We start from the raw sequence: 27,153 nt of genomic DNA, 5'->3' as shown, positions 1-27,153 counted from the left end.
ATTGAATACTCACTGCATGAATGCACAAAAGTGGGCAAGAAATATGGGCATTAACGTCCGCTTGCAGTAGTACCCATGCATACGATTCCAAGATGATATATATCATGGTGTGGGAGTGGTTGAGCAGTTTTGGTTGATCTTCTCGAGGCAATGCATTCTGCATGTTGCAAGGCTAGCTTTTCTTGTAGAAATACATGACAATGAAAATGACAACGATAATGATGCATGTATCGACGCATTTTAAGTGATTACCATTAATTTAGCATCCGAAAATATGGTATGTATCAGCTTAATTTACCATTGTTGCACTACTCTGTTTGTGCAAACTCTGAAGCATGAATATTTTCAGAACAAAAATGATAAAGACACGACTAATTAATATACAAAAATGATAAAGACATGGCAATAATAAGTTGAAAGAGCAGTCTATGAACCTTATATGCACAAATATCATTTGGATAATGATATTGAACCTATAATTGAACCAGGTTGATATGTTATTGATATTTTAAATCCAGGTTGTTGCCGAGAAGTTTGACCGGCCACTTCTCTATTAATATTTATTTGCAATAACTACTCTATAATTGAACCTCTTGGTGAATACTAATCTCGCATACAGATCAGAGGATCCTGAGCACTTCTTCTTCCATGGCCTTTCAATTAGAAGCTTCTACCTCTCTCTCATTCTCTTCTTCTTCCATTCGTAAATGGGCTCACGATGTATTCTTGAGTTTTAGAGGTGAGGATGTTCGCCAAAACTTTATTTCTCATCTATACCATGCTTTGCATCAAAGGGGAATCAACACTTACATAGACAACAATCTCGAAAGAGGAGAGGAAATTTCGTCAGAACTTTCCAAAGCAATTGAAGGATCAATGATTTCTATCATTGTACTCTCTAAGAACTATGCAGAGTCTCGATGGTGTTTAGATGAGCTATTGAAGATCCTCGAGTGTAAGGAAATGGTAAAACAAATTATTTTACCCTTGTTCTACGATGTAGATCCGTCAGAGGTACAACATCAAAAAGGGAGTTTTGGAGAAGCATTCGCCAAACTTAGAAATAAGTTGAAGGATGAAGTAAAGGTCACAAAGTGGGAGGCAGCTTTGGAAAAAGTAGCCAATTTGTCCGGACTCGAATTAGGGGACAGGTACTTCTTATGAGATGTGCTTATATATATATATATGTTTATATATGATGTTAAAGAGAAGTTTATGGGGAAAATTTCGACAAATCCCAGATCTGGGAGTTTGCAAATAAGTGAAGATCATATGGTGCCATCCAAACTATTTGATATTTATTAGTTTATTCAGCATTGAGTTTTATGCATATCATACTTAAAATAGAAATATTTTCTTACTGAGGGATTTAATATCATACTACCACAATAATTTCGCATGTTGTTTATACTAGAAACATAATAAAAGAACGTGAAATAATACAAATTGAAATCTTCTCAAAATTAAGGGAGGGTTAAATTCGAGAAGGGAACAAAAAAGTAGTTAAAATGTTTAATAATTCATATGAAGAATGAAAAATGTAAGTCGGAGAAGAGCACAAGGAAGAAGAAAGGTTATCTTTGACATAGTAATCTACTACTGTCATTTTGGAATGGAGAGAAAGAACAAATGATATTGTTACTAAATCATCTTTATGTGTGTATTTATGTGACAAGTCTTAACTCTTTAAATTTCTTTTGTTTTATATATTGATAGGAATGAATCAGAGTTTATTCAAGATATCATTAAATGGGTGGATTCAGTAATGGTAAATCGTACATTTCTTAAGGTTGCTAAGCATCCAGTTGGAATAGAGTCCCGCGTACGAGACATTTTTCAACAATTAAATATGGGAAGGAATGATATTGTATGCATGATAGGGATATTTGGAACCGGTGGAATTGGTAAGACAACTATTTCAAAAGAGGTCTATAACATGATTTCTTACCAATTTGAAGGAAGTTGTTTCTTGAAAAACATTAGAGAAACTTCAAAAGTAGGTGGTCTGATCCAGCTACAAAAGACACTTCTTTATGAGACTTTGGGAATAAGTTTGGAATGTCATGATACTGAAAAAGGCATCAATGTAATTAGGCATAGACTTTGCTTTAAAAGAGTTCTCCTAATTCTTGATGATGTGGATGACTTGGTTCAACTAGAAACATTGGCTGGAGCTCGTGATTGGTTTGGTTCAGGAAGTAGAATCATCATAACAACAAGAGATCAACATTTATTAAATATATCTAAAGTTGATTCAAAATATGAAGTAAAGAGATTGGACCATAATGAAGCTCTTGAGCTCTTTAGTTGGCATGCTTTTGAGGAAGACAAACCTATTGAAGATTATGTGGAACTCTCTAAGCAAGTAATGCAATATGCTGAGGGCCTTCCACTAGTTTTAACAGTGCTAGGCTCAGATTTAAGGGGTCAGAATATAAATTATTGGAGAAGTACATTGGATAAGTATAAACGAATTCCTAGCAAAAATATTCAAAAAGTACTTTGTATAAGTTACGATGGATTGGATGATAATGAGAAGGAGATTTTCCTCGATATTGCCTTTTTTTTCAATGGACAATACCTGGATCATGTCGTTAAAATATTAGATAGCTGTGGTTTCTCTCCGGAGAATGGTATCAAAAGGCTTATAGATAAATGTCTCATTACAATTACTACTTACAATACATTGTGGATGCATGACTTGCTACAAGACATGGGAAGAGAAATTGTCCGAAAGGAATCACCAAAAGAACCAGGCGCACGTAGTAGATTATGGTTTCATGAAGATATTCGCCATGTACTAGAGGAAAATGCTGTAAGTTCTTAGATTAAATGCTCTTTCAATTGAACAGTTTTTACTGGTAAAACTTACATGAAAAGTGTTGATTTCTTTTCATAACAAATTATGGTAAAGAAGTGCATATTAAATAAATATCATATATGTATCGATAAATAATGTGGTCTTTCTTTATATTTCCAGCCTAAAGTAATGTATTTAACTTATTAGGGGAATCATTGTCCTTCAACCAACGTCTTTAAATATATATAATCATCGCTTTTCAAATACAAGAATGAAATTTTTTAATCATGAGTATATTGCCTTATCTTATATGAGTGAATAGTTAATAATGTCAAGTAAATTTGAAAAAATAGATATTTTGAAGGTGATTAAATACTTTTGGATAATAATGGATATTATAGTTTTGATATTATAATTTTAACAAGTGCTTATAAATAAAGATTTTAACGATTTGACATTACTGGCAAATTTATGAATTGTCTTATTAGGGAACAAACAATGTTGAGGGGATAGAAGTGATTCTGCCTGAGGGCAATGATCATGACATGATACGCTTGAGTCCCAAATCATTTGCAAAGATGAAAAGACTCAGATTTTTTAAAAGCCATGGTGCATACTTTTCTGGAAGATCACTTGATTATCTTTCTAATGAATTAAGAGTGCTTGATTGGTCAAACTGTCCTTTACAATCTTTGCCATCCAATTTCCGTGGAGAGAAGCTCTTTGATTTCAAACTATATAGAGACTGCATCCAGGAGATTAGTGGGCAATTTAAGGTACAATTATTACTTTCAATATTTCCTTCTTTAAAGTCGTGATGTAAACTTCCTCAGGGTTAATATACATATTTGTTATTTTTCAACAGAACTTGACGAGAATGAGATTTTTTGAGTGTAAGTTCTTAACCAAAATCTCAAATCTTTCGAGTTGCTCAAGTTTAAAGGAATTGGATATTATGGATTGTGAAAATTTAGTCGAAGTTCATGATTCTGTTGGATTCCTGGATAAGCTTGCTCGTTTGCGTCTTTATCAATGCTCCAACATGAAGAGTTTTCCAAGGCGTCTCAAGTTGAGATCTCTAGAAGTCCTTACACTTTTTAATTGCTCAAAACTTCAAACCTTTCCAGAAATTGAGTGTATAATGGAATATTTATGTTGCATCTCATTATGGGGCACTCCAATAAAAGAATTGCCTTCATCGATTGGGTACCTCACTCCTGCGCTAAAAGAGTTACTTTTGGGACAATGCACAAAACTTTTATGTCTCCCCAGTAGCATTCATCAGTTGCAAAATCTAAAGGTGCTTTTTCTCAGTGACTGTATTAATGGATGCTTCCTTGGGATTGAACATTTATATATAGAAGGCTGCAAGGACCTGATGTGTCTCCCAACTAGTGTTTCTCACTCGCAACATCTAAAGAGTCTTTCTGTCAAAAATTGTACAAATCATGCAAAAGAAGAAATAGGTTTATCCTTTGGGTACCCCATTGGGCTTAAACATTCACACCTAACTTCATCCAGAACGATTAAGAGGTCTGAACCAGAATCAAGTGCTAAATTACGACGACAACTATTGTCGTCACTTTATTGGTATCTTGACGACTTCTCATTTTATTGCACATCCACTTTGCAAGAGTTAGATCTATCTTGGAGTGCTGTTGTCAGCCTTCCTCCGAGCATTAAAACATATGTTGAATTGAGGATTCTCAGATTGTGCCATTGTGAAAAACTTCAAGAAATTCTACATCTTCCACCAAATATACAAGAGTTATATGCCAGAGAGTGTTTCTCCTTGGAACGATTCCCAGAAGTATCAACACAATTCCAATTCTATACATCATGTGGCTTGCGAGAGCTAAGATGGATTGACTTGTCTGGTTGCCATAAATTGGTTGCAAATATAGGGAGTCAGGTGCCAAATCCTTCATTTGTTGAGGTATGTCTGTATTTCTCTTTGTGTTTCTTATTTTGTAGGTGTTTGTGTTTATGGATTGCCTTGTGTTCATGAAAATATGTGGTACAATTTAACAGAAACATATTCAGGACCATTCATGTGGTATTATATTTCTTGGGAATAAGATTCCAGATTGGTTTAGCCATACTAAGAAGATTTCAAATGGTGATGATTCTTGTGAATTGGATATTAGTGGTCCCTTGTATTTGGAAGAAATCATAGGAATTGTTTTTTGTGCTGTTCTTGGATCTGACTCGGATTACCCCTTGGGACCCTTCTCTGGTATTTGTGTTTCTATAAATGGCAACGTGCTTGTAGAAGCAAGGTTTTACTTATATGGAGGCCCAGATCATGTATATCTAAATTACTCGTTTCCAGAATGTATCGAGCAATTGCTGCGGTACCCAACAGGAGACAATCTGAGGTTTAGATTTTATTGTGGTTCTTATAAAGTGATGTTTAAAAGTTGTGGAGTTCACATAATCTATAAGCATGAAGAGAATGAGAATTTAACAGTTGGGGAGTGCTCAGTAGATTCATCGAATGGTATCCAACTTTCTAAGAGACGCCGAGATGATGAAGACTACAACTTGGAATTGAACGGGTACCCACAACACAAGAGGCACTCTCAAAACTTGGGCAATTCAAATGCAACGTAGTTGGGTTCGTCACACTCGTATTCTTGCCAGCCATCTCACGCACAAATCACACCATCTTCTTCCTTCGGTTGGAGTGAGTTCCCCAGCGAACCTCTTCCCTGTCCGGGCTTTTAGCAACATCAATATCTCTACTTCAGGGGAGTCTTGTCACCAACCAATTACCCTTCAAATCTAGAGCAAACACCTCAGTTAAATTATGCTACTGGGAATTATAATGGCCTAAACCGAATTGGACATGAGGGTGGTTTTGAGACATTTGATTTTGAGTCCACAAGTGGAGCTCAAACAAACAACAGGTCAGAAGCTTCATCATCTTTGAGTTCATTTGTGGAGGTTATTCGAGAACAGGACAGTGAGATGCTAGCAGAATTTCCAGATATTTTAGATGCATCTTTTGATTACTAGGTTGTATAATTCATAGTTTCAATGGGTGGTTTCTCGAGTCTCGTTTGGAATTCCTATTGCCTCTTTCTTCGCATCGGTGGTCCAAGAATGATCAGCATGCAGGTATGCTTGTTTTGGACTCTCTTGTGTTTTAGTAGACTTGTTAATGGAATGATGAGTTTTGAGGTCGTTCTGTCAAAGCTTTGTAGGTGATTTCTACTTCTCAGTCAACTGAAGGAGCTGAATTTGAGGTTAGAATTTGGAATTTAATCTGTTTTTTTTTCTTCGTGTTTGATGCTGCTTGTTTCTGAACATAAATGACTTCTTTGCTTTTTATATCTTTATTCAATTATCTGTATTTGTGAACTCTTTTCGTCTGTTGGATACAATTTTAGAGTCTGCAAGCTTTGTGTGCTCATTTTGAAAATAGTATGGCTCACTATTAAAAAAACATATTTTTTCATATTGGATTTCAAATTTGTTATTTTTTCTAAAAGGGTACCACATCTTAAAGCTGAAACACGATTCGGGATTTCGGTCACTACAAATAAAGCTTTGCGTCCATCTTCCAAATTTACTTGCATCTCCGTGACCCCCATCTCCCCCTACATTGCCCTGTTTTAGGCCCCACAAACTTAATTTGTGTATGATGGGCCATATATGTTATACAAATTTGTATACTTTACAATGAAATATGATGTTTAAGACCTAATTTAGCCAATGCTAACGAAACTTCCAGATCAAGTGGAGATCAAGGACTGGGGAGCCAAAGGTAGAATGGAAGCTAGAGCTTTGACTTGGTATCAAGCATGGATTTGGAACATAAATAGCTTGTAACCTTTTCACCTTGTTCATTTACTTATAACCATTAATTTGTTTCTTGGATGGTGATTTAAAATTAAATTTTCATCTAAACACCGCTTGCATATATGTTTGCATCTCAAATGGATTTAATTTACTTTAAATAAAATGAAAAGATGTGGGGATTTCAGGTGATGGGTAAGTATGGACAGACAATGGTGAAGGGAAATACGCTCCTGAGAGTCTGAGACACATTTGGAAGATTGATGTTCTTTTCCTTCCACGGGAAGTCTGGAACTATACAGGATCCATACGAAGCAATACATGATTCTTTCGGAGCGAATTAACCCGTTTTCTCTATCATAAATTAATGCCCCTAATTTCTACGTTCTTTTGGGCCACATTATGCTACATGTAATTGTCTTGTTAGATATAGAGATATATGCAGCTGAACTTTTTATATATATGAATAATGCATATTACTTGAAATTTCGCTGCATTTTGTGTGTATTTTAAAAAAAAAAAAACATATATATATATATATATATATAAATTCAGCGTCCAACATGATCAGCCTCCCTCATATATACATTGACACTTTTGTGTATTTTATGTTTATATCATTTTTTATATATCATTGATAGATCCAATCTGACCCACCTGTCAAAGTCAGTTTCAACTTAACGTCGGGTTGAAAATCATCCAACCCGCTGTTTATTGGGTGAAACTAGAATATGGCAGAATACTTATATTTATATAAATTCCATCTTGCTGTTAAGTCAAGTTCCCTTCACTGAAGAATAAGCATTTTATAAGCAGCCCCTCCTTTCTATTTCCCCCATTCACATGCCTGATAGGATTTTAATTAGCACAAAGATGAGTGCTGAATTTTATTTTTTTACAATGCTAGATTGCATCATATAGAAACTTATTGTAACACCAGTGGAGAACTTTCCTCTGATCAGATGTAAAAGCATTGGCTTCTTTCGACATCAGCCATATTTAATTTTTTGGGCCAACGTCCTAATTAATTTCCTTTGATGTGATCATAAATCATGATCAATGCTCCCACGTCAAGAGATTCCAAAAGTCTAAAGTTCATACAAGAAATTCAATAGAACAATCTTAATGGCCGGTGTTTGATTTTGACGTTTGTTTAATTGACGCGTGGAAGGACTAATTATTCAATTCCAAACCATGTAAATGGTATTGCAAGTTGGCTTAGCAAGAAACTTCCCACGCAACTTCATTAAAACAGATTTGGGTGTCGACAAAGAGCTTTCTCAAAAGAATAAAAAGTTTGGTTCCTTTTTAGTTCCATAATTTGGGTTAAAAATTAGACTCTAAGTTTTAACTTTGAACTTTTACTGATCCTTTATCTTTCCAACTTTTATCAAATTAATAAGACAAATTATAAGTGGGTACGTATCCTGGACGTTTGCTTTACGTTGAAGGCATTTTCGTCAAAGCCGTATAAATAGGTGAACGTTGACTTAAGTTCAAAACCGTTAATATTCAATAGACTTTAGACTTTTGGTATATCCTAAGAAGTTGCCGACAAGTTTGACCCACTTCTCTATTATTATTTATTTGCAATAACTACTCTATAATTGGACCTCTTGGTAAATACTAATTAATCTCGCATACAGATCAGAGGATGAGCACTTCCTCCATGGCCTTTCAATTAGGAGCTTCTTCCTCTCTCTCATTCTCTTCTTCTTCCATTCGTAGATGGACTCACGATGTATTCTTGAGTTTTAGAGGTGAGGATGTTCGCCAAAACTTTATTTCTCATCTATACCATGCTTTGCATCAAAGGGGAATCAACACTTACATAGACAACAATCTCGAAAGAGGAGAGGAAATTTCGTCAGAACTTTCCAAAGCAATTGAAGGATCAATAATTTCTATCATTGTACTCTCTAAGAACTATGCAGAGTCTCGATGGTGTTTAGATGAGCTATTGAAGATCCTCGAGTGTAAGGAAATGGTAAAACAAATTATTTTACCCTTGTTCTACGATGTAGATCCGTCAGAGGTACAACATCAAAAAGGGAGTTTTGGAGAAGCATTCGCCAAACTTAGATATAAGTTGAAGGATGAAGTAAAGGTCACAAAGTGGGAGGCAGCTTTGGAAAAGGTAGCCAATTTGTCCGGACTCGAATTAGGGGACAGGTACTTCTTATGAGCTATGCTTATATATATATATATATATATATATATGTTTATATATGATGTTAAAGAGAAGTTTATGGGGAAAATTTCGACAAATCCCAGACCTGGGAGTTTGCAAATCTGTGAAGATCATATGGTGCCATCCAAACTATTTGATATTTATTAGTTATTTCGGCATTGATTTTTATGCATATCATACTTAAAAAAGAAATATTTTCTTACTGAGGGATTTAATATCTTACTACCACAATAATTTTGCATGATGTTTATACGAGAAACATAATAAAAGAAGTGAAATAATACAAATTGAAATCTTCTCAAAATTAAGGGAGGGTTAAATTCGAGAACGGAACAAAAAAGTAGTTAAAATGTTTAATAATTCATATGAAGAATGAAAAATGTAAGTCGGAGAAGAGCACGAGGAAGAAGAAAGGTTATCTTTGACATGGTAATCTACTACTGTCATTTTGTAATGGAGAGAAAGAAAAAATGATATTGTTACTAAATCATCTTTATGTGTGTATTTATGTGACAAGTCTTAACTCTTTAAATTTCTTTTGTTTTATATATTGATAGGAATGAATCAGAGTTTATTCAAGATATCATTAAATGGGTGGATTCAATAATGGTAAATCGTACATTTCTTAAGGTTGCTAAGCATCCAGTTGGAATAGAGTCCCGCGTACGAGACATTTTTCAACATTTAAATATGGGAAGGAATGATATTATATGCATGATAGGGATATTTGGAACCGGTGGAATTGGTAAGACAACTATTTCAAAAGAGGTCTATAACAAGATTTCTTACCAATTTGAAGGAAGTTGTTTCTTGAAAAACATTAGAGAAACTTCAAAAGTAGGAGGTCTGATCCAGCTACAAAAGACACTTCTTTATGAGACTTTGGGAATAAGTTTGGAATTTCATGATACTGAAAAAGGCATCAATGTAATTAGGCATAGACTTTGCTTTAAAAGAGTTCTCCTAATTCTTGATGATGTGGATGACTTGGTTCAACTAGAAACATTGGCTGGAGCTCGTGATTGGTTTGGTTCAGGAAGTAGAATCATCATAACAACAAGAGATCAACATTTATTAAATATATCTAAAGTTGATTCAAAATATGAAGTAAAGAGATTGGACCATAATGAAGATCTTGAGCTCTTTAGTTGGCATGCTTTTGAGGAAGACAAACCTATTGAAGATTATGTGGAACTCTCTAAGCAAGTAATGCAATATGCTGAGGGCCTTCCACTAGTTTTAACAGTGCTAGGCTCAGATTTAAGGGGTCAGAATATAAATTATTGGAGAAGTACATTGGATAAGTATAAACGAATTCCTAGCAAAAATATTCAAAAAGTACTTTGTATAAGTTACGATGGATTGGATGATAATGAGAAGGAGATTTTCCTCGATATTGCCTTTTTTTACAATGGACAATACCTGGATCATGTCGTTAAAATATTAGATAGCTGTGGTTTCTCTCCAGAGAATGGTATCAAAAGGCTTATAGATAAATGTCTCATTACAATTACTACTTACAATACATTGTGGATGCATGACTTGCTACAAGACATGGGAAGAGAAATTGTCCGAAAGGAATCACCCAAAGAACCAGGCGCACGTAGTAGATTATGGTTTCATGAAGATATTCGCCATGTATTAGAGGAAAATACTGTAAGTTCTTAGATTAAAAGCTCTTTCAATTGAACAATTTTTACTGGTAAAACTTACATGAAAAATGTTGATTTCTTTTCATAACAAATTATGGTAAAGAAGTGCATATTAAATAAAATATCATATATGTATCGATAAATAATGTGGTCTTTCTTTATATTTCCAACCTAAAGTAATGTATTTAACTAATTAAGGGAATCATTAAATCATCATACTTATGGTATCCCGAAGCTTATAGAAAAGTGTCTCATCACTGATAATTATTTGAATGAGATTTGGATGCACGACTTGCTACAAGACATGGGCAAAGAAATTGTCCGAAAGGAATCCAAAGAACCAGGTGCACGTAGTAGATTATGGTTTCATGAAGATATTCGCCATGTACTAGAGGAAAATACAGTAAGTTCTTAGATTAAAAGCTCTTTCAATTGAACACTTTTTACTGGTGAAACTTACAAGAAAAGTGTTGAATTTATTTTCATAAGAAATGGTAGAGAACTGCATATTAAATAAAATATCATATATGTATCGATAGATAATGTGATCTTTCTTTATATTTCCAACTTAAAGTAATATATTTAACTAATCAGGGGAATCATTAAATCATCATACTTAAATGTCCTTCATCCAATGTCTTTAAAGATATATAATCATCCATTTTCGAAGACAAGAATGAGTTTTTTTTAATCAAGAGTATATTGCCTTGTCTTATGTGAATGAATAGTTAATAATGACAAGTAAATTTAAAAAAAGACAAATTTTGACGGTGATTAAATACTTTTGGAGAATAATGGATATTATAGTTTTGATGTTATAATCTTAATAAGTGCTTATAAACAAAGACTTTAATGATATGATTTTACTGGCACTCTTATGAATTGTCTCATTAGGGAACAAACAATGTTGAGGGGATAAAAGTGGTTCTACCTGAGGGTCATAATCATGATGACATGATACGCTTGAGTCCCAAAGCGTTTGCAAAGATGAAAAGACTAAGATATTTTATAAGCCGGGGTGCATGCTTTTCTGGAGGAGTACTTAGTTATCTTTCTAATGAGTTAAGAGTACTTGATTGGTCAAACTGTCATTTACCATCTTTGCCATCCAATTTTCATGGAGAGAAGCTTGTTGTTTTTAAAATGAACGAAGGCCGCATCAAGGAGATCAATTGCTGGAAATTTAAGGTACAATTAATACTTTCAATATTTCCCTTCTTTAAACTCATGTGATCATGTGAACTTCCTCAGGGTTAATATACATATTTTTTCTTTTTCAACAGAACTTGACGGTAATGAAATTTTCAAAGTGTAAGTTCTTAAGCAATATCCTAGGTGTTTCGAGTTGCTCAAATTTAGAGAGATTGGACATTGAGATGTGTGAAAATTTAGTTGAAGTTCATGATTTTGTTGGATTCCTGGATAAGCTTGTTAGTTTGAATCTTTATAGATGCCTTAACCTGAAGAGTTTTCCAAGGCATCTCAAGTTGAGATCTCTAAGAAACCTTGAACTTTGGCATTGCTCAAAACTTCAAAACTTTCCACAAATCGAGTGTAGAATGGAAATTTTAAGTTACATTCAGTTGGAAGGCACTCCAATAAAAGAATGGCCTTCATCCATTGGGTACCTCACTCCTGCGCTTAATTTGCTATCGCTATATCTGGATCAATGCATTCATCAGTTGCAAAATCAAAAGGAGCTTTGTCTTAGTGACTACTCTATAATGCTTAAAGAAGATGAACGGTATTCATCCATTAATGTATGCTTCACTGCGATTGAACATTTATCTATAGAAGGTATCAAGGACCTGTTGTGTCTCCCAATCAGCATTCCTCACTTGCAAGTCCTAAAGGATCTCTCTCTCCTTATTCATACAAATCTTGCTGGCTACCTCATTCGGCTTAAAATGTTGCACCTAACAAATATCTTGACAGCTTTTAATTAGTATCTTGACGACTTTTCATTTTATTGCTCGTCCACTTTGCAAGAGTTAGATCTATCTAAAAGTGCAATTGTCAGCCTTCCTCCGAGCATCGAAAGCTTTGTTAAATTGAGGATTCTCAAATTGCATGGATGCAAGAAACTTCAAGAAATTCTACATCTTCCACCAAATATACAAGAGTTAGATGCTTATAAATGTCACTCCTTGGAAAGATTCCCAGAAGTATCAACAAAATTTCCATTCTATACATGTGGCTTGCAAGAGCTAAGATGGATTGATTTGACCAGTTGCCATAAATTGGATGTAAATATAGGGAGTCTGGAGCCAAATCCTTCATTTCTTGAGGTATGATTGTATTTCGCTGTGTGTTTTTTTGTAGGTGTTTGTGTTTTGCAGATTGCCTTGTGCTTGTATATGAAAATATGTGATGTATGTTTAACAGGAACATATTCAAGACCATTCATGTGGTATTACATTTCCAGGGAATAAGATTCCAGATTGGTTTAGCCATACTAAGGAAACTTCAAATGGTGATCATTCCTGTGAATTGGATATACATGGGCCCTTGTATTTGGATAAAATCATAGGAATTGTTTTCTGTGTTGTTCTTAGAAAAAGCTTTCACCCGTGTTCAGGAGTGTCGCCCCATTTTTGTGTTTCTATAAACGGTAACAGGCTTGTAAACTACTCATGGCATGAAGACTGGTATGATAGAGTCTCGAATCCTGTATATCTAAACTACTCATTTCCAGAATCTATCGAGCAATGGCTACGGTACCCAACAGGAGACACAAAATTTATCGAGCAATGGCTACGGTACTCAACAAGAGACACAGAATCTTTCGAGCAATGGCTACGGTACCCAAAAGGAGACAATCTAAGGTTTATATTTGAGAGCGAACCGGGCTTTAAAAGTTGTGGAGTTCACATAATCTCTAAGGTTCAATTTGAAATCTTTATTGTCTTGCTTTAAAAATCTTTTAAGCTGTCTCCAAGTTCATCCTCTGTATTTGCTTGAAAACAAAGACCACAGCTGCTAGATGAGCACCGATTGCAATCCTAAAATATTTTACTTGATTTTATATGTATACTTTGGTTGTAGCTAGTAATCCATTGCAATCGAGAATAGTTTCATCCTTTGTATTGGGCCAAGCTCCATTTCGTAGCTAGGAGCATAAAATCCAGGTGTATAGTTACTTGCATTCAGTTCTCACATTTGAAGATAACAAATCTAGTACTTTGTTTTGCAATAACTTTTTCAGAGATCTTTATGTCGAAAGACGTTAAAACTTTATTTCAATTGCTTGTTTTGCATCAATAACATATCACAAAGATGACCTTCGCTTGTTTTGCATCACATTAATAAGTGTGACTAGAATTAACAAGATTTAAAATATACGCGTGTAAAGAGAGCATAAGGGTAAGTGATCTTGAAATCTAATAAGGACCAAATTGCTTTGTAAGTAACCTATTTCTACTTAATATTAATGCATAATAACCTCAAGAAAAACCTTAATTATCTTTTAATTATGATCAAGGATGGTTCAACCTCATATCAGTTGTGTAAAATACTACAGGAAAAACGAGTATTTATAGAGAATTATTTGAATAACTTTTTACGACAAGAATTGACTCATTTTAATAAAAAATAATTAGTTTTGTAGCATATAATTGACCACAGATAAGCACTTTTCTTGCAGTACTGAATTAATATATAAAATTAATTTTAAAAAAATCAATCCTTTTGCCTTGGTCTCCATGTGATTTCAAAGTAAGTCTTCATCATTATATAAATTATATATAAAAAGGTTCATGCCACCAATTAAGTGTAGATAATGACAACAAAACCCACTAATAAAAAAGCATATATAGCTGGGCCATGCATGCTTATTAATTAATATGAAAATATATACGGGTTTCAAATTTGAAGTTTGAATCGACCCAACCTAATTATTAATATGCTCAATCTTAGTTAGACTGGAATTTCAATGCTTATTTGGCCATAATAATTAGCAAACTACAAAAAACCCCTTGACTCGATTGATCAACGACTTCTTCACAATTCTGGGTCCATTTCTAAGAAAATAAGACTTGAGTATAAATTATATATAAATATTGGTGGCACCGAAAAGTGGTTTAATATATATATATATATATATATATAAATATATAGGTTGATAATGATGATAATGCCCTTTTGTAGAGTCTTAATTCACACATTAGTTTAAACGAAAAGTTGAATAAATAAGTAAAGTTTCTCCATCTAGTCTATTAGATTTTATTCAATAAAGTTGGATAAATAAGTGAGGTTATTATTAAGTTTAAAAAGAGTTCTCATTTCAATCCGTTTTTTAGATGGATTCACATTTTCTGATAATATCATGTAATTTTAAATGTTGTGAAATCTATTTTATGTATTTATCTTTCACCCTGAACCCTAAGATTTGGATTAAAAAACTTAAAGAATCCAAATTTTAGATGGATTACAACTGATCTTATGTAGGCAAATTAAAAATCACCGCAAATAGTCCTTATTTGCAGTGAATTTTTTTTTTTTTTTTGCGACAATCTAAAAATTGTTGGAAAATGCTTGATTTCTTGTAGTGAGGATATATATATTAATGTTGGAATTGTTGGTATTGCCTCATAAGTCAACAAAATCTTGTTAAGAGGGTTCACCTAATTAAAAGGATAGATTAATACATGATGATGATGATGATGTGCACTCAAGGTTTAATTGGTCATGTTAGTTGCATTGAAGTACTACTTCATGACACGGTTGAGGCATGCATGCAGCTGGTAATTAATTGAATACTCACTGCATGAATGCACAAAAGTGGGCAAGAAATATGGGCATTAACGTCCGCTTGCAGTAGTACCCATGCATACGATTCCAAGATGATATATATCATGGTGTGGGAGTGGTTGAGCAGTTTTGGTTGATCTTCTCGAGGCAATGCATTCTGCATGTTGCAAGGCTAGCTTTTCTTGTAGAAATACATGACAATGAAAATGACAACGATAATGATGCATGTATTGACGCATTTTAAGTGATTACCATTAATTTAGCATCCGAAAATATGGTATGTATCAGCTTAATTTACCATTGTTGCACTACTCTGTTTGTGCAAACTCTGAAGCATGAATATTTTCAGAACAAAAATGATAAAGACACGACTAATTAATATACAAAAATGATAAAGACATGGCAATAATAAGTTGAAAGAGGAGTCTATGAACCTTATATGCACAAATATCATTTGGATAATGATATTGAACCTATAATTGAACCAGGTTGATATGTTATTGATATTTTAAATCCAGGTTGTTGCCGAGAAGTTTGACCGGCCACTTCTCTATTAATATTTATTTGCAATAACTACTCTATAATTGAACCTCTTGGTGAATACTAATCTCGCATACAGATCAGAGGATCCTGAGCACTTCTTCTTCCATGGCCTTTCAATTAGAAGCTTCTTCCTCTCTCTCATTCTCTTCTTCTTCCATTCGTAAATGGGCTCACGATGTATTCTTGAGTTTTAGAGGTGAGGATGTTCGCCAAAACTTTATTTCTCATCTATACCATGCTTTGCATCAAAGGGGAATCAACACTTACATAGACAACAATCTCGAAAGAGGAGAGGAAATTTCGTCAGAACTTTCCAAAGCAATTGAAGGATCAATGATTTCTATCATTGTACTCTCTAAGAACTATGCAGAGTCTCGATGGTGTTTAGATGAGCTATTGAAGATCCTCGAGTGTAAGGAAATGGTAAAACAAATTATTTTACCCTTGTTCTACGATGTAGATCCGTCAGAGGTACAACATCAAAAAGGGAGTTTTGGAGAAGCATTCGCCAAACTTAGAAATAAGTTGAAGGATGAAGTAAAGGTCACAAAGTGGGAGGCAGCTTTGGAAAAAGTAGCCAATTTGTCCGGACTCGAATTAGGGGACAGGTACTTCTTATGAGATGTGCTTATATATATATATATATATATATATGTTTATATATGATGTTAAAGAGAAGTTTATGGGGAAAATTTCGACAAATCCCAGATCTGGGAGTTTGCAAATATGTGAAGATCATATGGTGCCATCCAAACTATTTGATATTTATTAGTTTATTCAGCATTGAGTTTTATGCATATCATACTTAAAATAGAAATATTTTCTTACTGAGGGATTTAATATCATACTACCACAATAATTTCGCATGATGTTTATACTAGAAACATAATAAAAGAACGTGAAATAATACAAATTGAAATCTTCTCAAAATTAAGGGAGGGTTAAATTCGAGAAGGGAACAAAAAAGTAGTTAAAATGTTTAATAATTCATATGAAGAATGAAAAATGTAAGTCGGAGAAGAGCACAAGGAAGAAGAAAGGTTATCTTTGACATGGTAATCTACTACTGTCATTTTGTAATGGAGAGAAAGAACAAATGATATTGTTACTAAATCATCTTTATGTGTGTATTTATGTGACAAGTCTTAACTCTTTAAATTTCTTTTGTTTTATATATTGATAGGAATGAATCAGAGTTTATTCAAGATATCATTAAATGGGTGGATTCAGTAATGGTAAATCGTACATTTCTTAAGGTTGCTAAGCATCCAGTTGGAATAGAGTCCCGCGTACGAGACATTTTTCAACAATTAAATATGGGAAGGAATGATATTGTATGCATGATAGGGATATTTGGAACCGGTGGAATTGGTAAGACAACTATTTCAAAAGAGGTCTATAACATGATTTCTTACCAATTTGAAGGAAGTTGTTTCTTGAAAAACATTAGAGAAGCTTCAAAAGTAGGTGGTCTGATCCAGCTACAAAAGACACTTCTTTATGAGACTTTGGGAATAAGTTTGGAATGTCATGATACTGAAAAAGGCATCAATGTAATTAGGCATAGACTTTGCTTTAAAAGAGTTCTCCTAATTCTTGATGATGTGGATGACTTGGTTCAACTAGAAACATTGGCTGGAGCTCGTGATTGGTTTGGTTCAGGAAGTAGAATCATCATAACAACAAGAGATCAACATTTATTAAATATATCTAAAGTTGATTCAAAATATGAAGTAAAGAGATTGGACCATAATGAAGCTCTTGAGCTCTTTAGTTGGCATGCTTTTGAGGAAGACAAACCTATTGAAGATTATGTGGAACTCTCTAAGCAAGTAATGCAATATGCTGAAGGCCTTCCACTAGTTTTAACAGTGCTAGGCTCAGATTTAAGGGGTCAGAATATAAATTATTGGAGAAGTACATTGGATAAGTATAAACAAATTCCTAGCAAAAATATTCAAAAAGTACTTTGTATAAGTTACGATGGATTGGATGATAATGAGAAGGAGATTTTCCTCGATTATCTGTATTTGTGAACTCTTTTCGTCTGTTGGATACAATTTTAGAGTCTGCAAGCTTTGTGTGCTCATTTTGAAAATAGTATGGCTCACTATTAAAAAAACATATTTTTTTAATATTGGATTTCAAATTTGTTATTTTTTCTAAAAGGGTACCACATCTTAAAGCTGAAACACGATTCGGGATTTCGGTCACTACAAATAAAGCTTTGCATCCATCTTCCAAATTTACTTGCATCTCCGTGACCCCCATCTCCCCTACATTGCCCTGTTTTAGGCCCCAAAAACTTAATTTGTGTATGATGGGCCATATATGTTATACAAATTTGTATACTTTACAATGAAATATGATGTTTAAGACCTAATTTAGCCAATGCTAACGAAACTTCCAGATCAAGTGGAGATCAAGGACTGGGGAGCCAAAGGTAGAATGGAAGCTAGAGCTTTGACTTGGTATCAAGCATGGATTTGGAACATAAATAGCTTGTAACCTTTTCACCTTGTTCATTTACTTATAACCATTAATTTGTTTCTTGGATGGTGATTTAAAATTAAATTTTCATCTAAACACCGCTTGCATATATGTTTGCATCTCAAATGGATTTAATTTACTTTAAATAAAATGAAAAGATGTGGGGATTTCAGGTGATGGGTAAGTATGGACAGACAATGGTGAAGGGAAATACGCTCCTGAGAGTCTGAGACACATTTGGAAGATTGATGTTCTTTTCCTTCCACGGGAAGTCTGGAACTATACAGGATCCATACGAAGCAATACATGATTCTTTCGGAGCGAATTAACCCGTTTTCTCTATCATAAATTAATGCCCCTAATTTCTACGTTCTTTTGGGCCACATTATGCTACATGTAATTGTCTTGTTAGATATAGAGATATATGCAGCTGAACTTTTTATATATATGAATAATGCATATTACTTGAAATTTCGCTGCATTTTGTGTGTATTTTTTTAAAAAAAAAAACATATATATATATATATATATAAATTCAGCATCCAACATGATCAGCCTCCCTCATATATACATTGACACTTTTGTGTATTTTATGTTTATATCATTTTTTATATATCATTGATAGATCCAATCCGACCCACCTGTCAAAGTCGGTTTCAACTTAACGTCGGGTTGAAAATCATCCAACCCGCTGTTTATTGGGTGAAACTAGAATATGGCAGAATACTTATATTTATATAAATTCCATCTCGCTGTTAAGTCAAGTTCCCTTCACTGAAGAATAAGCATTTTATAAGCAGCCCCTCCTTTCTATTTCCCCCATTCACATGCCTGATAGGATTTTAATTAGCACACAGATGAGTGCTGAATTTTATTTTTTTACAATGCTAGATTGCATCATATAGAAACTTATTGTAACACCAGTGGATAACTTTCCTCTGATCAGATGTAAAAGCATTGCCTTCTTTCGACATCAGCCATATTTAATTTTTTGGGCCAACGTCCTAATTAATTTCCTTTGATGTGATCATAAATCATGATCAATGCTCCCACGTCAAGAGATTCCAAAAGTCTAAAGTTCATACAAGAAATTCAATAGAACAATCTTAATGGCCGGTGTTTGATTTTGACGTTTGTTTAATTGACGCGTGGAAGGACTAATTATTCAATTCAAAACCGTGTAAATGGTATTGCAAGTTGGCTTAGCAAGAAACTTCCCACGCAACTTCATTAAAACAGATTTGGGTGTCGACAAAGAGCTTTCTCAAAAGAATTAAGATGCATGAGAGCCAAAAGAATCGAAGTCTTGCCTAGGAATAAAAAGTTTGGTTCCTTTTTAGTTCCATAATTTGGGTTAAAAATTAGACCTAAGTTTTAACTTTGAACTTTTACTAATCCTTATCTTTCCAACTTTTATCAAATTAATGAGACAAATTATAAGTGGGTACGTATCCTGGACGTTTGCTTTACGTTGAAGTCATTTTCGTCAAAGCCGTATAAATAGGTGAAAGTTGACTTAAGTTCAAAACCGTTAATATTCAATAGACTTTAGACTTTTGGTATATCCTAAGAAGTTGCCGACAAGTTTGACCCACTTCTCTATTATTATTTATTTGCAATAACTACTCTATAATTGGACCTCTTGGTGAATACTAATTAATCTCGCATATAGATCAGAGGATGAGCACTTCTTCCATGGCGTTTCAATTAAGAGCTTCTTCCTCTCTCTCATTCTCTTCTTCTTCCATTCGTAGATGGACTCACGATGTATTCTTGAGTTTTAGAGGTGAGGATGTTCGCCAAAACTTTATTTCTCATCTATACCATGCTTTGCATCAAAGGGGAATCAACACTTACATAGACAACAATCTCGAAAGAGGAGAGGAAATCTCGTCAGAACTTTCCAAAGCAATTGAAGGATCAATGATTTCTATCATTATACTATCTAAGAACTATGCAGAGTCCCAATGGTGTTTAGATGAGCTATTGAAGATCCTTGAGTGTAAGGAAACGGTAAAACAAATTATTCTACCCCTGTTCTACGACGCAGATCCGTCAGAGGTAGAACATCAAAAAGGTAGTTTTGGAGAAGCATTTGCCAAACTTAGATATAAGTTGAAGGATGAAGTAAAGGTCACAAAGTGGGAGGCGGCTTTGGAAAAAGTAGCCAATTTGTCCGGACTCGAATTAGGGGACAGGTACTTGTATGAGCTGTGCTTATATATATGTTTATATATGATGTTAAAGAGAAGTTTATGGGGAAAATTTAGACAAATCCCAAATACGAGAGTTTGCAAATCTATGAAGATCATATGGTGCCATGCAGAACTATTTGATATTTATTAGTGTTTTTGGCTTTGAGTTTTATGCATACCATACTTAAATTAGAAATCTTTTCTTATTGAGGGATTTAATATCGTACTACCACATTAATTTCACATGAAGTTTATAGGAGAAACATAATAAAAGAACGTGAAAAAATACAAATTGAAATCTTTTCAAAATTAAGGGAGGGACAAATTCGAGAATGGAACAAAAAAGTAGTTAAAATGTTTAATAATTCATATAAAGAATGAAAAATGTAAGTCGGAGAAGAGCACGAGCAAGAAGAAAAGTTATCTTCGACATGGTAATCTACTACAGTTATTTTGTAATGGAGAGAAAAAGAAAAAACGATGTTGTTACTAAATCATCTTTATGTGTGTATTTATGTGAAAAGTCTTAACTCTTTAAATTTCTTTTATTTTTTATATTAATAGGAATGAATCAGAGTTTATTCAGGATATCATTAAATGGGTGGACTCAAAAGTGGTAAATCGTACATTTCTTAAAGTTGCTGAGCATCCAGTTGGAATAGAATCGCGTGTACGAGACATTTATCAGCATTTAAGTATGGAAAGAAATGATTTTGTCTGCATGATTGGCATATTCGGAACTGGTGGAATTGGTAAGACAACAATTTCAAAAGATATCTATAATAGGATTTCTCATAAATTTGAAGGAAGTTGTTTCTTGAAAAACATTAGAGAAATTTCAAAACAAGAAAAAGGTTTGATTCGGCTACAAAATAAACTTCTATTTGAGATCTTGGGAGAAAATTTGGATGTTCGTGATTTTGACAAAGGCATCAATGTGATTAGCCATAGACTCTACTCTAAAAGGGTTCTCCTAATTCTAGATGATGTGGATGAGTTGAAACAACTAGAAACATTAGCTGGAGATCGTAAATGGTTTGGTCCAGGAAGTAGAATCATCGTAACAACAAGAGATCAACATTTATTAAATATCTCTAAAGTTGATTCAAAATATGAGTTGAAGATTTTGGCAAATGATGAAGCTCGTAAGCTCTTTAGCTTGCATGCTTTCAAGAAAGAAGAACCACTTGATGGTTATGCGGAAGTCTTTGAACAAGTCATGCAATATGCTCAAGGTCTTCCACTAGCTTTAACAGTGTTGGGTTCAAATCTAAAAGATAAAACCATTCGTGAATGGGAAAGTGCATTGGATGAATATAAACAAATACCCAACAAAAATATTCAGGGTGTACTTCAAGTAAGTTGTGAAGGACTAGAAGAACATGAGAAGGACATGTTTCTTGATATTGCATGTTTCTTTAAAGGAGAACCTTTGGCTGATGTCATGAAAATATTTGAGAGTTGCCATTTCCATCCTAGTTATGGTATCCCGAAGCTTATAGAAAAGTGTCTCATCACTGATAATTATTTGAATGAGATTTGGATGCACGACTTGCTACAAGACATGGGCAAAGAAATTGTCCGAAAGGAATCCAAAGAACCAGGTGCACGTAGTAGATTATGGTTTCATGAAGATATTCGCCATGTACTAGAGGAAAATACAGTAAGTTCTTAGATTAAAAGCTCTTTCAATTGAACACTTTTTACTGGTGAAACTTACAAGAAAAGTGTTGAATTTATTTTCATAAGAAATGGTAGAGAACTGCATATTAAATAAAATATCATATATGTATCGATAGATAATGTGATCTTTCTTTATATTTCCAACTTAAAGTAATATATTTAACCAATTAGGGGAATCATTAAATCATCATACTTAAATGTCCTTCATCCAACGTCTTTAATGATATATAATCATCCCTTTTCAAAGACAATAGTGAGTTTTTTTAATCAAGAGTATATTGCCTTGTCTTATATAAATGAATAGTTAATAATGACAAGTAAATTTGAAAAAAGACAAATTTTGACGGTGATTAAATACTTTTGGAGAATAATGGATATTATAGTTTTGATATTATAATTTTAATATGTGCTTATAAACAAAGATTTTAATGATCTGATTTTACTGGCACTCTTATGAATTGTCTCATTAGGGAACAAACAATGTTGAGGGGATAAAAGTGGATCTACCTGAGGGTCATAATCATGATGACATGATACGCTTGAGTCCCAAAGCGTTTGCAAAGATGAAAAGACTCAGATATTTTATAAGCCGAGGTGCATGCTTTTCTGGAGGAGTACTTAGTTATCTTTCTAATGAGTTAAGAGTAATTGATTGGTCAAATTGTCCTTTACAATCTTTGCCATCCAATTTTCGTGGAGAGAAGCTTGTTGTTTTTAAAATGTATGAAGGCCGCATCAAGGAGATCATTTGCAGGAAATTTAAGGTACAATTAGTACTTTCAATATTTCCTTTCTTTAAACTCACGTGATCATGTGAACTTCCTCGAGGTTAATATATATACATATTAGTTGTTTTTCAACAGAACTTGACAGTAATGAAATTTTGTGAGTGCAAGTTCTTAACCAATATCCCAAATGTTTCAAGTTGCTCAAATTTAAAGAGATTGGACATTGTGATGTGTGAAAATTTAGTTAAAGTTCATGATTCTGTTGGATTCCTGGATAAGCTTGTTAGTTTGAGTCTTCGAGAATGCTCCGACCTGAAGAGTTTTCCAAGGTGTCTCAAGTTGAGATCTCTAAGAATCTTTGAACTTATGTTTTGCAAAAAACTTCAAAACTTTCCAGAAATGGAGTGTAAAATGGATCGTTTAACTCACATGGTATTAGACGGCACTGCAATAAAAGAATTGCCTTCATCCATTGGGTACCTCACTCCTGCGCTTGATTTCTTATCCCTGAGAAGCTGCACAAAACTTATGCATCTTCCCAGTAGCATTCATCAGTTGCAAAATCTAAGAGTGCTTTGTCTCAATGACTTTATAAATCTTGGAATAGAAGAAGTAGCTTCATCCATTAGTGGATGCTTCACTGGGATTGAAGTGTTATCTATAGAAGGCTGCAAGGGCCTGATGCGTTTCCCAATTAGTGTTGCTCACTTGCAACATCTAAAGACTCTTTATCTCGATAATTATACAAATCTTGCAATAGAAGAAATACTTTCATCCATTTGGTACCACACTGGGCTTAAAAAGTTACGCCTAGCATCCAGAACGATTGAAAGGTCTGAACTAGAATCAAGTGCTGAATTATTCCCGTTGTCGGTTTATTGGTACCTTGAGGACTTTTCATTTTATTGCTCATCCACTTTGCAAGAGTTAGATCTATCTATGAGTGCTATTGTCAGCCTTCCTCCGAGCATTAAAAGATTTGTTGAATTGAGGATTCTCATATTGATGAATTGCGAGAAACTTCAAGAAATTCTACATCTTCCACCAAATATACAAGTGTTAGATGCTAGTGAGTGTCGCTCCTTGGAAAGATGCCCAGAAGTATCAACAAAATTTCAATTCTATACATGTGGCTTGCGAGAGCTAAGATGGATTTATTTGGCCAATTGCCATAAATTAGATGCAAATATAGGGAGTCAGGCGCCAAATCCTTCATTTGTTGAGGTATGTCTGTATTTCTCTATGTTTTTTTTTTAGGTGTTTGTGTTTGCGGATTGCCTTGTACGTGTTCATGAAAATATGTGGTACATGTTTAACAGGAACAGATTCAGGACCATTCATGTGGTATTATATTTCCAGGGAATAAGATTCCAGATTGGTTTAGCCATACTAAGGAGATTTCAAATGGTGATGATTCTTGTGAATTGAATATTAGTGGGCCCTTGTATTCGGAAGAAATCATAGGAATTGTTTTCTGTGCTATTCTTGGAGCCGACCTGAATGACCCCCCTTTCTCATGTATTTGTGTTTCTATAAACGGTAACATGCTTGTAGAAAAAGATTTTTGCTTATCATATGGAGGGAATCATGTATATCTAAATTACTCATTTCCAGAATGTATCGAGCAATTGTTGCGGTACCCAATAGGAGACAATCTGAGGTTTAGATTTTATTGTAATGAAGAAGCAGTGATGTTTAAAAGTTGCGGAGTTCACATAATCTATAAACATGAAGAGAATGAGAATTTAACAGTTGGGGAGCGCTTAGTAGATTCTTTGAATGGTATCCAACTTTCTAAGAGATGCCGAGATGATGAAGATAGCAAATTGGAATTCAACGGGTATCCACAACACAAGAGACGCTCTCAAAACTTGGGCAATTCAAATGCAACACAGATAGGCTCGCCACAATCGTATTCTTGCCAGCCATCTCACGCCCAAATCACACCATCTTCTTCCTTCGATTGGAGGGAGTTCATCAGCGAGAACTTGTTCTCTGTTCGGGCTTTCAGGAACAACAAGATCTCTACTTCAAGGGAGTCTCGTCGCCAACCAATTACCTTTCAACTCTTGAGCAAACACCCCAGTTAAACTATGATACTATTAATTATAATGGCCTAAATCAAATTGGACATGAGGGTGGTTTTGAGACATTTGATTTTGGATCCACAAGTGGAGCTCAAACAAACAACAGGTCAGAAGCTTCGTCATCTGTGAGTTCATTTGTGGAGGCTATTCGAGAAAAGGATAGTGAGATACCGGTAGAATTTCCAGATATTCTAGATGCATCTTTTGATTACTAGGTACTATAATATGGTTCTGTTACACCAGTAGAAAATAATAATAGCAGAATTCATAGTTTCAATGGGTGGTTTCTCGAGTCTCGTTTGGAATTCGTATTGCCTCTTTCTTCCCATCAGTTCTCCAAGAACGATCAGCGTGCAGTTATGCTTGTTTTGGCCTCTCTTCTGTTTTGGTAGACTTGTTAATGGAATGATGAGTTTTTCGGTCGATCCGTCAAAGCTTTGCAGGGGATTTCTACTTCTCAGTCGGCTGATGGAGCTGAATTTGAGGTTAGAATTTGGAATTTAATCTATTTTTTTTTCTTCATTTTTTATGCAGTTTGTCTTTGAACAAAAACGACTTCTTTGCTTTTTATATCTTTACTGTATTTGTGAACTCCTTTCGTCTGTTTGATACAATTTTAGAGTGCTCAAATTTTGTGTATTCATTTTGAAAAAAAAATAGGGTTCACTATTAAAAAACGTATTTTTTCATATGGATATCAAATTTGATATTTTTTCAAAAAGGGTAGCACACCTTAAGATTTATAAATTATATTTCTTCCACAAAATGCATGTGAATTAAAAGGAATCATATGCCAAATCCTCCATAAAGATGTCTAATGATAACATTACAATATTGGATGGTACATTAATATGGTAGCATGTAATGTACTAAAATTAAGATATTTATAGGTTTACATAGAATTATGTATAAAAGAAAACCTAAAAGACATTATAAAACCATTCAAGTTTCCACCAGAAAAATGTGATTTTTCACTTTTTGCATAATGTGGTCCATTTTTTAATAAATCCCTAATTTCTACCTTCTTTTGGGCCACATCATACTACTTGTTGTCTTGTTAGATGTAGAGATATATACATCTGAACCTTTTATATATATGAATAATGCATATTAACTGATTCTTTTTTATGTGTACTTATCCTCAATATGTTTGATTCGGCTACAAAATACACTTCTATATGAGATCTTGGGAGAAAATTTGGATGTTCGTGATTTTCATAGAGGCATCAATGTGAATAGCCATAGACTTCACTCTAAAAGGGTTCTCCTAATTCTAGATGATGTGGATGAGTTGAAACAACTAGAAACATTAGCTGGAGATTGTAAATGGTTTGGTCTAGGAAGTAGAATCATCGTAACAACAAGAGATCAACATTTATTAAATATCTCTAAAGTTGATTCAAAATTCAAGTTGAAGATTTTGGCAAACAATGAAGCTTGTAAGCTCTTTAGCTTGCATGCTTTCGAGAAAGACGAACCACTTGACAGTTATGCGGAAGTCTTTAAACAAGTCATGCAATATGCCTAAGGTCTTCCACTAGCTTTAACAGTGTTGGGTTCAAATCTGAAAGATAAAACCATTTGTGAATGGGAAAGTGCATTGGATGAATATAAACAAATACCCGACAAAAATATTCAGAGTGTACTTCAAGTAAGTTATGATGGACTAGAAGAACATGAGAAGGACATGTTTCTTGATATTGCATGTTTCTTCAAAGGAGAACCTTCGGCTGATGTCATGAAAATATTTAAGAGTTGTCATTTTCATCCTAATTATGGTATCCCGAAGCTTATAGACAAGCGTCTTATCACTGCTGGGTCTTTTATTTGGATGCACGACTTGCTACAAGACATGGGCAGAGAAATTGTTCGAAAGGAATCACCCAAAGAACCAGGCGCAGGTAGTAGATTATGGTTTTATGAAGATATTCGCCATGTACTAGAGGAAAATGCAGCAAGTTCTTAGATTAAAAGCTCTTTCAATTAAACACTTTTTATTGGTGAAACTTACATGAACAATGTTGAATTTATTTTCATAACAAATGATAAAGAACTGCATATTAAATAAAATATCATATATGTATCGATAGATAATGTGATCTTTCTTTATATTTCCAACTTAAAGTAATATATTTAACTAATCAGGGGAATCATTAAATCATCATACTTAAATGTCCTTCATCCAATGTCTTTAAAGATATATAATCATCCATTTTCAAAGACAAGAATGAGTT

At 34.0% G+C, this 27,153-nt stretch overlaps 4 protein-coding genes across 5 annotated transcripts; all 4 read left to right on the top strand.

The window, feature by feature from the left end:
• Positions 1-526: 526 nt before the first annotated feature.
• LOC108998320 (toll/interleukin-1 receptor-like protein) lies at positions 527-7,037 on the top strand. Of its 2 annotated transcripts, XM_035686923.1 has the most exons (4): positions 527-1,151; positions 1,717-1,904; positions 6,537-6,630; positions 6,790-7,037. In XM_035686923.1, the coding sequence occupies exons 1-4, from the start codon at positions 649-651 to the stop codon at positions 6,791-6,793; spliced, it is 789 nt and encodes a 262-aa protein (XP_035542816.1). In that variant the 5' UTR covers positions 527-648; the 3' UTR covers positions 6,794-7,037. The 2 variants fall into 2 exon arrangements, 1 of the variants encoding a protein (XP_035542816.1); XR_004798786.1 differs by lacking the exons at positions 527-1,151; positions 1,717-1,904 and adding an exon at positions 5,038-6,048 and having other exon boundaries at positions 6,790-6,808.
• A 1,205-nt stretch (positions 7,038-8,242) lies between these two features.
• On the top strand, positions 8,243-13,567 carry LOC118345148 (disease resistance protein RUN1-like). Its single transcript, XM_035686921.1, has 5 exons — positions 8,243-8,773; positions 9,350-10,448; positions 11,339-11,632; positions 11,728-12,732; positions 12,830-13,567. Exons 1-4 carry the CDS (start codon positions 8,256-8,258, stop codon positions 12,388-12,390), a joined length of 2,574 nt encoding a protein of 857 aa, XP_035542814.1. The 5' UTR covers positions 8,243-8,255; the 3' UTR covers positions 12,391-12,732; positions 12,830-13,567.
• Positions 13,568-15,758: 2,191 nt separating this feature from the next.
• On the top strand, positions 15,759-18,647 carry LOC118345149 (toll/interleukin-1 receptor-like protein). The gene is made up of 4 exons (XM_035686922.1): positions 15,759-16,344; positions 16,920-17,107; positions 18,147-18,240; positions 18,400-18,647. Exons 1-4 carry the CDS (start codon positions 15,842-15,844, stop codon positions 18,401-18,403), a joined length of 789 nt encoding a protein of 262 aa, XP_035542815.1. The 5' UTR covers positions 15,759-15,841; the 3' UTR covers positions 18,404-18,647.
• Positions 18,648-19,909: 1,262 nt separating this feature from the next.
• Positions 19,910-21,869, top strand: LOC109012965 (disease resistance protein RPV1-like). The gene is made up of 4 exons (XM_035686917.1): positions 19,910-20,424; positions 20,986-21,481; positions 21,545-21,778; positions 21,846-21,869. The coding sequence occupies exons 1-4, from the start codon at positions 19,922-19,924 to the stop codon at positions 21,867-21,869; spliced, it is 1,257 nt and encodes a 418-aa protein (XP_035542810.1). The 5' UTR covers positions 19,910-19,921.
• The last annotated feature ends 5,284 nt before the right edge of the window (positions 21,870-27,153 follow it).

Source organism: Juglans regia, unplaced genomic scaffold (genome assembly GCF_001411555.2).
Source record: "Juglans regia cultivar Chandler unplaced genomic scaffold, Walnut 2.0 Scaffold_154, whole genome shotgun sequence".
NCBI classification, from domain to species: Eukaryota; Viridiplantae; Streptophyta; class Magnoliopsida; order Fagales; family Juglandaceae; genus Juglans; species Juglans regia.
This window is presented reverse-complemented; position numbering and strand designations above follow the sequence as displayed.